This window comes from Octopus bimaculoides, chromosome 2, assembly GCF_001194135.2.
Source record: "Octopus bimaculoides isolate UCB-OBI-ISO-001 chromosome 2, ASM119413v2, whole genome shotgun sequence".
In the NCBI taxonomy this organism is placed as follows: Eukaryota; Metazoa; Mollusca; class Cephalopoda; order Octopoda; family Octopodidae; genus Octopus; species Octopus bimaculoides.
The window spans coordinates 98,653,204-98,665,836 of NC_068982.1; the positions used below are offsets into that span (position 1 = coordinate 98,653,204).

The window sequence follows — 12,633 nt, forward strand, 5'->3', positions numbered from 1 at the left end:
TATATATATATATATATATATTAGACAAAATGAGATAACGAAGTCAAGGCTGTGTGGAGTTTTCAGGACATTTATAAGGGAAAAGACATAGATATAGTCTTACAGCTGTTTCTGGGATATTATGGATATCTCTTCATCAGAGACGATGTAAGATGGTTAAACAGAGGTAAATATTTGAGTTCGAAATAAGGAATTATTATGGAAAAGAAGGAGATAAGAAATATAGAGGGAAATAAGAGAATGAAAGTAGAAAGAAAAATATAAAATATATAAAGCTATCGTAGTTGCAGTTCCATTATTCGAGAAAAGTGCTGTATAGAAGCAGTAAAAACAAGTTTCTTGTACATGGTGTTTAAGTGCCAATAGTAGTTCATGGTTAGTCATTTCAAAGTATGGAGCCGTGGATTCTGTATTGCTTGTTCGAAAGGGTCTTGTGGTGTGAAGGAAAATTTAAGAATGTATTGGTAGTATTTATGGATAGCTGGGAGGGGCGGAGATGTGTATGTTTAGAATGAGGAGATAAGTCAAAATGAAAACAGGAAGAGAAAATGAGAGGAAGAGAGAAAAAAATGAAAAGAGTGAAAAGAAAAAGCGAAGGGTGAAAAGTGAGAAAAGGAGTGTTAGTTGGTGGTCAAGATAATGTGACGGGAAGGTAGGGAGAGAAGTGGGGAGGGATAGGAAGAGATGAGAAGATAAGGAGTGAGATGTGTGAGTAGGAGAGATATGATAGAGCTGCATTAAGGGAAGGGTAGAGAAAAGGTATGGATGGGGTGTTACCAAAGTGAGTAGTAATTTTAGCGGTAAATTTTAAAGTGGAGGGAAGAATACGAGAATGTCAAATTTCTATAAATAGACGTATGTGGTTGTATAGGTTAGTGTGAAAGGTAGGAATCAGAGAGAAAGTTAGGAAGGGAAAGAAGGCATAATTGCATACGTACACGGTCTGTCCATAGCACTTACTTAGCGCTATCTGCCACTCTTTGGGTCATCTACATACCAATACCTCTCATATATATATATATGGAACAGTTGATCTGTATGTAGCATCGAGTCATTCACTTAGCAACCTACGTGGTACGGATTTGCTTCATCAGAGCTGACCCTAGCGATAAACAACAACAAAAAACCATTCCATATACCACCACTCCATTCTGCTACATATCAACCACCCTAGCATTATATAACCACGCCAATCCGTCACACCATTCAAGTACACCACTCCATCAAATCTCTCCACTAAACTACACCACTCTATTAATCCACTCATTATTCCTCGACACTGTTCCTCTCTGTATTACCCCTCTATACTTTTCTGTCATACTCCTCTACATTATTCCACTCCTATGTTCTACCGTACATTTCTACTACTATTCTACAGACTATTCCTTCGCGACATTCCACCTCGGCATGCCGACACAACACGCTAGCATTTCACCAAATCTTTACACCAGACCACATAACCACGCAACCAATCAGAGTTATATTAAGCAGTGAACACACCAAAACACATCAGCCATAGTGTTTTACTGTCTTGAGAATATTATTGCGCTAAATACACCCTTCTTTTACTGAACACATTGTGATTGTATTAAACGCACCAACGTTTTACTCAATTTTAAATACATACTGCTTTGAACCAATAAACTGACAAAATGAAACCAATATAGTGCAGTATCCAAAACAGCAACCATTCTTGTTCCCATTAACATAAATTGTAAACAGATGTTTTCAGTTTATGTTAATAACCTTGAACTGGTAGAATGAGAACATCCAAAATATTTGCTACACACTTTAGTGCTACCGTCTCGTGGACAAAAGGAAGTACCAGATACATTAAACATGGTTGTATTCTATTTGTGTAGACTAAAAATTCTTCCTGGTTTTGAGAAAGACTTCTGCTTATCTGTCAGTTTTCATTTACATTAAAACCTTTTGACATTATCCAAAGAAAAAGAGTCTGAATGAATAGAACGAGGCTTTTATCTACGTGCTTTATCATCTGTAAATAAAGGTTAATCCACACTATCGTGTGAGTTCTAAAGAAATTGGTTCCTATTATGCTGAGAAAGTGAACCATTTCACTTTCACTGATAAAAATTTATCAGTAAATTTTCCTGGTAATATTATTCTTCTTTTTGAAGGATTTGATAAAAATCAGATAAACTAAAATAAAACATAGTACGAAAATATTTATTTTCCATGATTGGAAATCACAGTTATTACGTAAATGATAGATCACAAAGAACTGCAAATGTTCCAGCTGTCAGTGGAGAACATCCCCAGTAGACAAACTCTAATCAGTGGATGCTACCAACATTGAAGACTGGTTATAAAATAAGTTGAGAGATTAGGATTTTGTGCATACATAATTACAGAAAGCTATTGAGCAATAGTGTGAGGAAGTATTAAAAACAATTTTAGCCTAACAACAATGTATAGAAACTCATACATAAGTCAGGAAATAAAATACAAGGTTATACAATAAATGTATTTCTATGTTGTGTGTTTATTCAATGTAACTGTAAGAATACACAAACATCTACACGCGGACTTATAATACATTATGTATATTATTATAAATGTAATGTATTATATAACATATGGATATAAACCATTGTATGTATATGTAGATATGTACAATGTGTGTTTGTGTGTGCGTGTGTGCATACGTGTATATGTGTGTGTGAAGATAGATAGATAGATAGATAGAAAGATAGATCATACAGTGGTTTATTGGACTCTCTTGTCAAGATTGAATTTCCTACGCTTACAAAATTTTATTAACTTTAATATTAAAGAAGAAACAGATAAACTCCGGTTACCACGTTGCAAAATAGGCGAACTATTTTGGTTTAAACGCTTCGTCTTCGATTTCTTTCTTTTGTTCATGTCTATTACTGTAGGTTCAGCATCCTATTAAAAATATATATGGTCACAAGACAAGTTAAATATTAAACATACAACCAAAATTAATGAGCATCAAACAGTATGTTATTATTATCAGTTTATAATAATTGCCGTTGTTGTTGCTGCAGTCGCTGTTCTTTAATGTTCTGTTATATGAAGAAAAATTACTATTTTCAAAGTTTTCTGCGAAGGAAAGGACTTATGCTCAGAAATAAAGCCTTATCTGGATGCTTTCAACTGAGTAGATCTGCTATAAGCAACCAAATGCCATGTGGAGGTATTAAGCCAAAAGAAAGATTAAATCTACTTCCCAAGAAGAGGGTTGACACGGTTTCTGTTCAGTAAATTTAACTCAAAGGGCTTTGATTTACCTGAAACTGTGACAAAAGATACCTGCTTAAATTGCCGTGCAGTGTGGTTGAACTCGTAACCGCATAGTTACAAATATGCCTTGATTCAGCACTAAGGCCACAGCTCAAATCTTATGACCAAAGATTTTCCATCCGTGACCATACCGTCAATAATAAATTATTAACCAATATATCCTACTTTGAAGACAATGGGGTATTATTAAAAGGAGGTGCAGTTATTATTTCTAGCAGGTCGAGCAATCACATAGAAGCTCCCTCGTTTGTTCGTTAGCAGTGTGGTTGGTGCCGTGGGTCAACGTTAAGTTTGCGCCAAAAGATTAAAGCGATTTGCTTATGTTTTTTAATGTGCTAAAGGATGACTTTAATCTGTTTGTATACCGACTTCTTTCATTAGTAGGAGTCCGCATATTTCGTGAGAGGCAGAACAGAGATAATTAGATTTATTCTATATGACGGAAGAAAGACAAGCCAACTCTAACAAATTTTAAATCAGTAAATAACTACCTGAAGATAACTTAGCCGAGTTATAAGAGTACTGGATAAAATGTCTAATGGTGTCCCTCTCGGTTCTCTGCACTTTGACCTCAAACGCCGCCGAGGTTAACTTTGCTTTCATCTTTTCGGGTCGATCAATCCAGCATTGAAGCCGATTCTTTGTCTTTACATCTCACGTTCTCTCTCTCTCTCTCTCTCTCTCTCTCTCTCTCTCTCTCTCCCTCTCTCTCTCTCTGTTTCATGTACCTGCAATTCAAGATCCAGGATTGTCGCATACTATGTCACTTTGATTCCGCCTGAGAATTACGTTGAGTTAAGAGTACACATGTCTATAGAATGTCCAGCCACACATTTAATATTCGCGAGAATTCGGTTGATCGAACAAGTGATTAATGCTCATCGTCGAAGCTCATGGGGAACCAACAGCTACTGATTTATTACATTAACATAAGATCACAAGGAAAATGGGATGGAATCGATATAATCAAACCAAGTACAAGACTGATATTTTATCTATCGACTTCCGAATGATGAATGGCTGGAATTTAAACACTACATGCAAAGGACATGCGAACACTGCACATGCAAGGTATTTAGTAAAACAGAAGAATCTGAGGAAATGGTGATGATCCACGTTGGCAAATAATAATAATCCTTTCTACTCATATTTGTAGGGAAGGGACTTGTCGATTACATCCACCCCAGTGTTTCACTGGTGCTTAAATTAATCGACTCCGAAAGGATGAAAGGCTAAGTCAGCCTCGGTGGAATTTGAATTCAGAGCGTAAAGAAAGACGAAATGCCGCTAAGCATTTTTCCCGGCGTGCTAACGCTTCTGCCAGCTCGCTACCTTATTGGCAAATAATAATAATACAAACAGTTCGAATTGTGAAATAAGTTCTATGCAGGGAGAAAAGGGAAGTAAGTCTGAACTTTCGAAATTAAATGTTTAGTATTGCAGGTTAATTGATTGAGAATATTGGATGTACGAGCATTTATCTCGATTATGAGTTACCTCAGAGTTCTCCATTTCTCTCATCTCCTTCTAATGATGAATCCTTTTTTTGGAAAGAGTGCCAATAATTGAAAAAGTGGGAGAAATTACCAATATATTACAGATGAATTCGTCGTAAAGAATGAAAATTTTAGCATTTCAGCTTTTTATTCTTCTATACAAAATAGAGAAAATTCGTGATGTTATTAGCCTGTCTGTTATGTACACAGACCCTCGCAATTTTGGGGGGGATTCTGAACGTCATCATACATCACTGGTCCTTATGTCTGTTAATAACAGAATAAATGAAGCACAAAGCTGAAACTGGTGGCATGTTTTCAGACGATATGAAGACAATACTATATTACAAGACATTTAAAACGATAAATGTCGCCCTTTCAAAGCCTTGCCAGGCTCATGGGCCCGGTTTCCCGGTTTCTATGGCGTGTGTGTTCCCCCCAGCTGGATGGGACGCCAGTCCATCGCAGCGTTACTCAAGAAACAGGAAGAAAGAGTGAAAGTTGGGGCGAAAGAGTACAACAGGGGTCGCCACCACCCCCTGCCGGAGCCTCGTGGAGCTTTGGTGTTTTCACTCAATAAACACTCACAACGCCCGGTCTGGGAATCGAAACCGCGATCCTCCGACCGCGAGTCCGCTGCTCTAACCACTAGGCCATTGCGCCTCCGCACAAGACATTTAGTCCGGCACATTTCTACAAATTAAACTACATTTACCATTCTTTGGGATCGCCAAGGAACCAGGCTTAATACACAATAAGGCATTTTGAATCACACACTATTACATCAACTTAAACTATATCCGCCTTTCTCTGTGTAAAGAAAGATACTACCGACATACAGGTACCACCACTTAAACTGCAGTCACCGATCTATATACACAAGGCAGGCTTTTTATATAATGGAATTGATATTGATACGAGATATTGCATAAAGTTAGATAAGAATGATGGAATTTCAAGAACAGCTAGAGACCATTGTGAGACTGCTACTGCTACTGCTGCTGCTACTACTACTACTACTACTACTACTACTACTACTACTACTACTACTACTACTACTGTTGCTGCTACTGCTGCAGACAATGCTGCTGTTACGGCTTCTACTACTACTACTACTACTACTACTACTACTACTACTACTACTACTACTACCAACCTTCTGTTCCCCAAAGAGATTATGACACGGAAGCCTAAAGTGGTGGAATATGAATTTAGGATTACTTACTATTTGGATTTCGTCTTTCAATAAGCAGAGAGCATCGTGGGCATTTCTTGAAGCTGCGTAAGGGAGGAATTGAATATATTGACCAATAATTTCAGTTAGTATATTGTCAGTATACAATGACATTGTGCAGTGTGCATAGTGTAGTGTAGCGTTGTTGTTGTTGTTGTTGTTGTTGTTGTTTTTGCTGTTGCTGCTACTGCTGCTAAAATATTCTAGCCATGGCAGTACCATTTCTTTTTTTCTTTCTTCAGAAATAGCACGATGCAGTATGTCCAATATAGAAGACGAAAATATCTATGGTATCAAGCAACCACGTAGAAGCTCTCTAATTATTCATTGGATACTTACCTTTAGTATGGATTACTGAAAGATCGTGTAGTACGACAAAGAATTGTGCTATTATCATTGTTGTTATGAAGGCGGCGAGCTGGCAGACTCGTTAGCAATCCGGGGTAAGTGCTTAGCGGTATTTCGCCCGTCGCTACGTTCTGAGTTCAAATTTCGCCGAGGTCGACTTTGCCTTTCATCCTTTCGGAGTCGATAAATTAAGTACCAGTTGCATACTGGGTTGATCTAATCGACTGGCTTGCTCCCCACAAATTTCAGGCCTTGTGCCTATAGTAGAAAGGATTATTGCTGCTGTTATGTCTCTGGTTAGCTATCCTCGGGCAAGATCTATGACACCAAGATAATACTCAGATTCATCGTACAATCCTCAGATCCGTTGCTATTGATATACCATATTTCAGTCTTATAGAGGTCCGTAGTGCAAATTTCGACATACATTTACTCTGCGTGTGTATCTACGTGTGATATAAATGCACTGAAGTAGATGGTTGTGCATCTTTTTAGTACACGAGTAGCAATGATTACGCTTTAAGTATGTATGTGTATACCATATGTAGATATGTGATTGTGAGCACATGCTAATACCAAGAAATTTAAATAGGATGCCTTTGGAAGGATTTACAAATTTTCAAGTATCACTAATCGATTGGATTTAAAGGATCGAAGTCAGTTTGCTTTCTTCTTTTTTGGAGAATCATAACATTTCCTGGCTGTTATGCCAATATATCGTTATATAGCTCAGTGCACCTTGATAATAGGTTCAAATGACAATCTGTAGCGTGGCTGCAAGAGCTGTAAGCACATTCTAATCAATTCTAAGATAGTTATAGCATTCCTCTTTGGAAATACGAACAAGCGTAAACAAGTAGGACAAAACTCCATTCATGTGTCCTGTAAAAAATATTATGATCAACCCTGTATCTTGTCAGGGCTATGAATTGTATCTAAATAAAGGTTATGGTCATTGACAAAAACAGTGTGCGTGTCTAATTTTCCCCTATTCTGCAGATCTTAACGTAGCCTTGGCATGTCCTCAACAATATTGACAAGTACACTGGCATGACGAACATAAGTACAAAACCTCTCTTAGAATATTTCTGTAGTTAGTTGTTTCGGTTCTTAGTGCTAGCTGTGGATCATGTAGTAGTAAGTCGTTAACGGCATTAACTGTAGGAGAAGAAACCTTGGCGTGGCGTAATTACTCTAGTATCAATAAGTGAGAGATAAATTCTAATACCTTCCTTCAGTTTACTAGTACTGTCTGTAGATTACGATACCATGTTTCAATTCCTTGAGAACAATTTTGTTGATGAGAAGCTGTTCGACACAGACCCAAATTCTTTTTTCTTTCGTTTGTTATTTTTTTTATGATCTTGGAGAAACATATTCAGACAACCCGTATAAGTTTCTTTACAACATTTCAGTATGATGTGGGCTTGTAGCATTTTGCTATATTTGTTCTCTTGGTTCAGAGGCACGTGTTATCCGTTGAACTGTCAATCCATCTGACACGTCGAGACGTGACATCCATTGTTGTTTTGTTTTAAACAGATTGGCGAGAGTTTCCCTGTATAATCGATTATCAGATCACTTCCAGATGACTTACCATTTGATAGATTTGCAATAACTGTCCGGAGAGTTTCACGTATATTTTAAGAGGGACGTTTGCATAATACTCACTCCATGCATCATTTAATTTCACTGTATCGCAGTTGTGCAGTTTATTTATATCCTAGTTTCATCCCTCCAAAATAACTTCAGATCGTTCTGAGAAGCATTTACAACCTTGATGGAATTACCTCTTTATATGGCGATACACAGTTGGCAGGTTTCATGCAAAACTTACAATTGATACCCTTATCGTTTTGTAATCTCTTACGATAACTAAACTTTTGACATACTACTCATAGTCCTTATTTAAGGGCAATTAGTTGGCTTGTGACAGTCTTTTGTCGACAGGTTCTATTTATTTTGGATATTATCTACCATAAATTAGCAGCTTGTGCTTCCTGAATTCATTATTCCCTTTACATCTTACGGTAGTATCGAACTGTTCATTTTCCCCTACTCTATTGAAGTGGTAATCTAGTTTGGTTCTGTGTTATCATTACGATCTCTTACTCCCACGTCCTGATAAATGTTAAATGCAACACAGAACACTAGAAAATTCAATGCCCGAAAGCTGGAAGCTTCAATTTTGTGCTAGGTATATCATAGATATCATAGATAACATCAAGTCAGTAGGTTTACTATCGGTTCATTTCATAATCGTTCAATCATTTGCTGTTTTTTTTGTTTTTTTTTTCGGGGGTGATGTAAACAGTGAACTTCGCCTCAAGTCTTGCAACGAGATGTGCTTTGAATTGTTGTACCTTACTCATTTCTGTTTGTTCGTAAACGTGTGATGATATCAGACTTGCTTCTTAAGTTATAGTTATCATTTTTGCTTTGGTTCACGTTTTGGAGGCAGAATCTATTATCCTGCTGATATTATTTGCTGTACATTTCTGATAGATATTTTCCAATGTAAAGCAGTAAAGATTTTTTAGACATACGTTGTTTTCTGGCGTAACTGCTTTTCCTTGACATGTAAGTATTGGGGAATATGTTCTGCCCCAGTAGATCTTCATCATCTTCTTCAGTCGAGGGAGATCCCCCAGGATTTTTGCAAAATTTTTATTCAATCTCATATCTACTGGGGTTTCTCATGATAATTCCGCTACTTGCAATAACTGAACCCGGTCTTGCAATGGTTTATATAGTGATTCGGAAATATAAATATTATTTATCAGTTCCATTTTGTTGCTTCATCTTCTCCAAAAGACGATACTCTATGTGTATGTATGTATGTATGTATGTATGTATTATGTGTGGAGGTACAATGGCCCAGTGGTTAGGGCAGCGGACTCGCGGTCATAGGATTGCGGTTTCGATTCCCAGACCGGGCGTTGTGAGTGTTTATTGAGCGAAAGCACCTAAAGCTCCACGAGGCTCCGGCAGGGGGTGGTGGTGAACCCTGCTGTACTCTATCACCACAACTTTCTCTCACTCTTTCTTCCTGTTTCTGTTGTGCCTGTAATTCAAAGGGTCGGTCTTGTCACACTGTGTCACGCTGAATATCCCCGAGAACTACATTAAGAGTACACGTGTGTGTGGAGTGCTCAGCCACTTGCACGTACATTTCATGAGCAGGCTGTTCCGTTGATCGGATCAACTGGAACCCTCGACGTCGCAAACGACGGAGTGCCAACAAAGTATGTATGTATGTGTGTGTGCATGTATGTATGCATGTATGTATGTATGCATGTACATATGAAAGTATGTATATTCTCTTCCATTTTCAATTATTTGAATTGTTCCTGTAAAGAAGGAGCTAGTTTCTAACAAAAATACAAAGCTCCATCGTTGGAAAGCAGATAACAAAAACAAATGCCCATTTTAAACTTTGGAAAAGTCTCGCATATTTTTACTGTTTTACTTACAGATTTCTCGATTTCTTTTTCTAAAATCCCTAGCTTTTTCCATATTGTCACTTAGGTATTTACTCACAAAAACCAAGTGCACCAATTATTATTGGCATAAAAGAGAATTCATAATGTGGATATAAAAATAGGAGGTTTCGAAGCAACCTGTCCGTAGTTCTCCTCTTTCTCTGTGATTTTCGATTGTCCCAAACACAAATATATGCCTCGATATAATTACACTTCATAGAAATTTTGATGGGAAAGTTCCACCAAAATTCCTTGTTAATATTTACGTATGTATTGAATAAGAATGGGGTTCTCTATATCTATTACGGGGTTTCATTTACTCTTTTTTCGGATGGCATTATTTATTTTTTTTTTTTTGTTTTGTGACAACGCCGTGCCGCATAGAAACATTACCTTGACATTTTGGGGCAGCTGCTAATCATGTGTGATGTCTTCCACAGAAATGTATGTATGAGAGAGCAGTGCATGCCATCAAAGTGACACTGGGGTAAAATATACGAAGCCCGATATACCCATCATGGCTACTCGTCTGATAAGGGTACACCAGGCACATGCATCACAACCATATGTGCGCGACATGGTGATCTCATATCAAGATAAACAGCGCATGACCTGTATGTATGTATGTATGTATGTATGGAAGCATTTCTTGGAGTACTTAGATCTAACTTATGATATGTTTCGACCAAAGATTGACCCCGGTCATGTCTGCATATTTGGTTCAATACAACAGCGAGCAGTCAGTCCGTTAACATGTTGAGTCGGTTAGTTATTTTAGCGACATCAGATAAGATATGTAATAGTTTTCATTAGAGGTGATCTTTCAACTACACCGTGTGACGGAATGGGGTGACTGACTTTATTTAAGTGACTTCACACCGCAGCGTAATAATAACAGTGTAGACGAAATTGATATTTATAAAGAACGTTAACAATGTTTGCCCTTGTATTCTTTGGCTTCAGTCATTAGAATATGGTGGATCATATCGACTCAAGTACTTTATGACAGTCTGGTATTATATCATATACATACATTATATATATTATTGATTTGTATTTATCGAATGGTTAGGCTACGGTTACATTTTTTACATAAAGGACTCGACGTAATTAGTTTACACTGGCAAATATTACAATCACATAGGCGCATTTATACACACACACACACACACACACACACAACTAGTTTTCGCAGAGTCTATTTTCATGACATGCGTTAACCGAAATCGGAATCAAGTGATCGCACAACGAACTTTTTAACCATACTGCTATGTCATTGCTTATCTACTTATTGATTTAGAATGTGATTTGATATTGATTTCTTAAATAGATATAGTCTTAAATAAATAGTGATATGAATGACAGAAATATTGGGTTTAAATTTAGGCACAAGTCCAACAATTTCAGGGGAGAGGATAAGTCGATTACATTGACCCTAGCGATCAACTTGTACTTATTTTATCAACCCCGGAATTTGAACTCAGAACGTAATGACGGACGAAATGCCGTTAGCCATTTTACCCGGCGTGCTAACGATTCGGCTAGCTCGCCGCCCTAGGAATGACAGAAATATTAAAATCTTTTCTAGTAGATGGAGGAGGGTGTAAGTACTACGAATGGGGCAATTGGGCGCAGCTGCTTGGACACTAACCATTAGCACGGCTGGCATGACATTCAGCCCTTTTGCCGACAGTTGTTTTTAACGCTAGGGGCAAACACATTCACAGGTGCACACCAAAATATATACATCCAGAGAGAATGAATTGAGAGAGACAGACAGACAGAGGCAGAGATTACAATTTGTTAATTGAACACTAGTGATATAAACACACACACACTTTCTCTCTTTTACTCTCTCTCTCCCTCTTTCTCTCTCTCTCTCTCTCTCTTTCTCTCCTCATACACATAGAGAAATATGCTCAAATGCATAAACATAGAGAAAGAGAGAGGAGAGAGCGGGAGGAGTAATGGAGAAAGAGGACGAAGTAAACATTAAAATACTTGATGTCACATAAATCAGCGTCGAATCAACGACGCCAAATTCACGGCGCCATAACAGCTATGCCAAAACATCTCATAACCTTAACTAATACATTTCAAACGTATCCACCTTTGTCATCAGGTGGTGGTGTATTTTATATCTAATAATAATTTAATTGAACTAGGGTTGAACTAAGCTCTCATCCACGAGGCATTTGATGACGATTTGGCTATCAAGCAGTCACTGATTAGAACGAATGTCCTTTCTGTGTTGATATTTCTTATTAAAAAAAAAATTTTGTGTGAATTATGTATGTATGAGCAGCTACCATCGTTCACACACACACACACACACACACACACACACACACACACACACACACACACCTGTGTGTGTGTTTGGGCGTGGTAGGGTGTGTACAAGTAAGCAGTTATCCCTTCAGATAAATTTGCATACGTTTAGTTCTATTCCCAACTTCACCCCCTGATAGCCAGATGCAACTCGTATAAACACCCACACACTAGCACATACCGCGCACGTACTGACACAGACATGTATATGCGCGTTTTGTGGGGTGCGGGAGACAGGGAAAGAAAGAAAGAAAGAAAGAAAGAATGGGAGGGGGAGGGACGGACGGAACTAAGGAAGGAAGGAAAGAAAAAAAGATAGAAAGGAAGAAAAAGAAGGAAAGAAAGAAAAAGATAGAAAGAAACAAAGAAAGAAAAAAGAGAAACAAAGAAACAAAGAAGCAAAGACAGAAAGGAAAAGATGTTCATAAATTCATATAAACCTCACACACAC

The 12,633-nt window shown here is 37.7% G+C and overlaps 1 protein-coding gene across 2 annotated transcripts in view; it reads right to left on the bottom strand.

Annotated features, from left to right (window-relative positions):
- LOC106871563 (uncharacterized) overlaps positions 1–4,846 on the bottom strand; it is a 30,738-nt gene extending 25,892 nt beyond the window's left edge. For both annotated transcript variants that reach the window (XM_052965938.1, XM_052965937.1), the window contains exons 1-2: positions 4,789–4,846; positions 2,823–2,913 (exon numbers count right to left, since the gene is read on the bottom strand). In XM_052965938.1, the coding sequence (XP_052821898.1) occupies positions 2,823–2,913; positions 4,789–4,812 (115 nt within the window). In that variant the 5' untranslated portion in view covers positions 4,813–4,846. The remainder of the gene's footprint in view (positions 1–2,822; positions 2,914–4,788) is intronic.
- Positions 4,847–12,633: the final 7,787 nt, after the last annotated feature.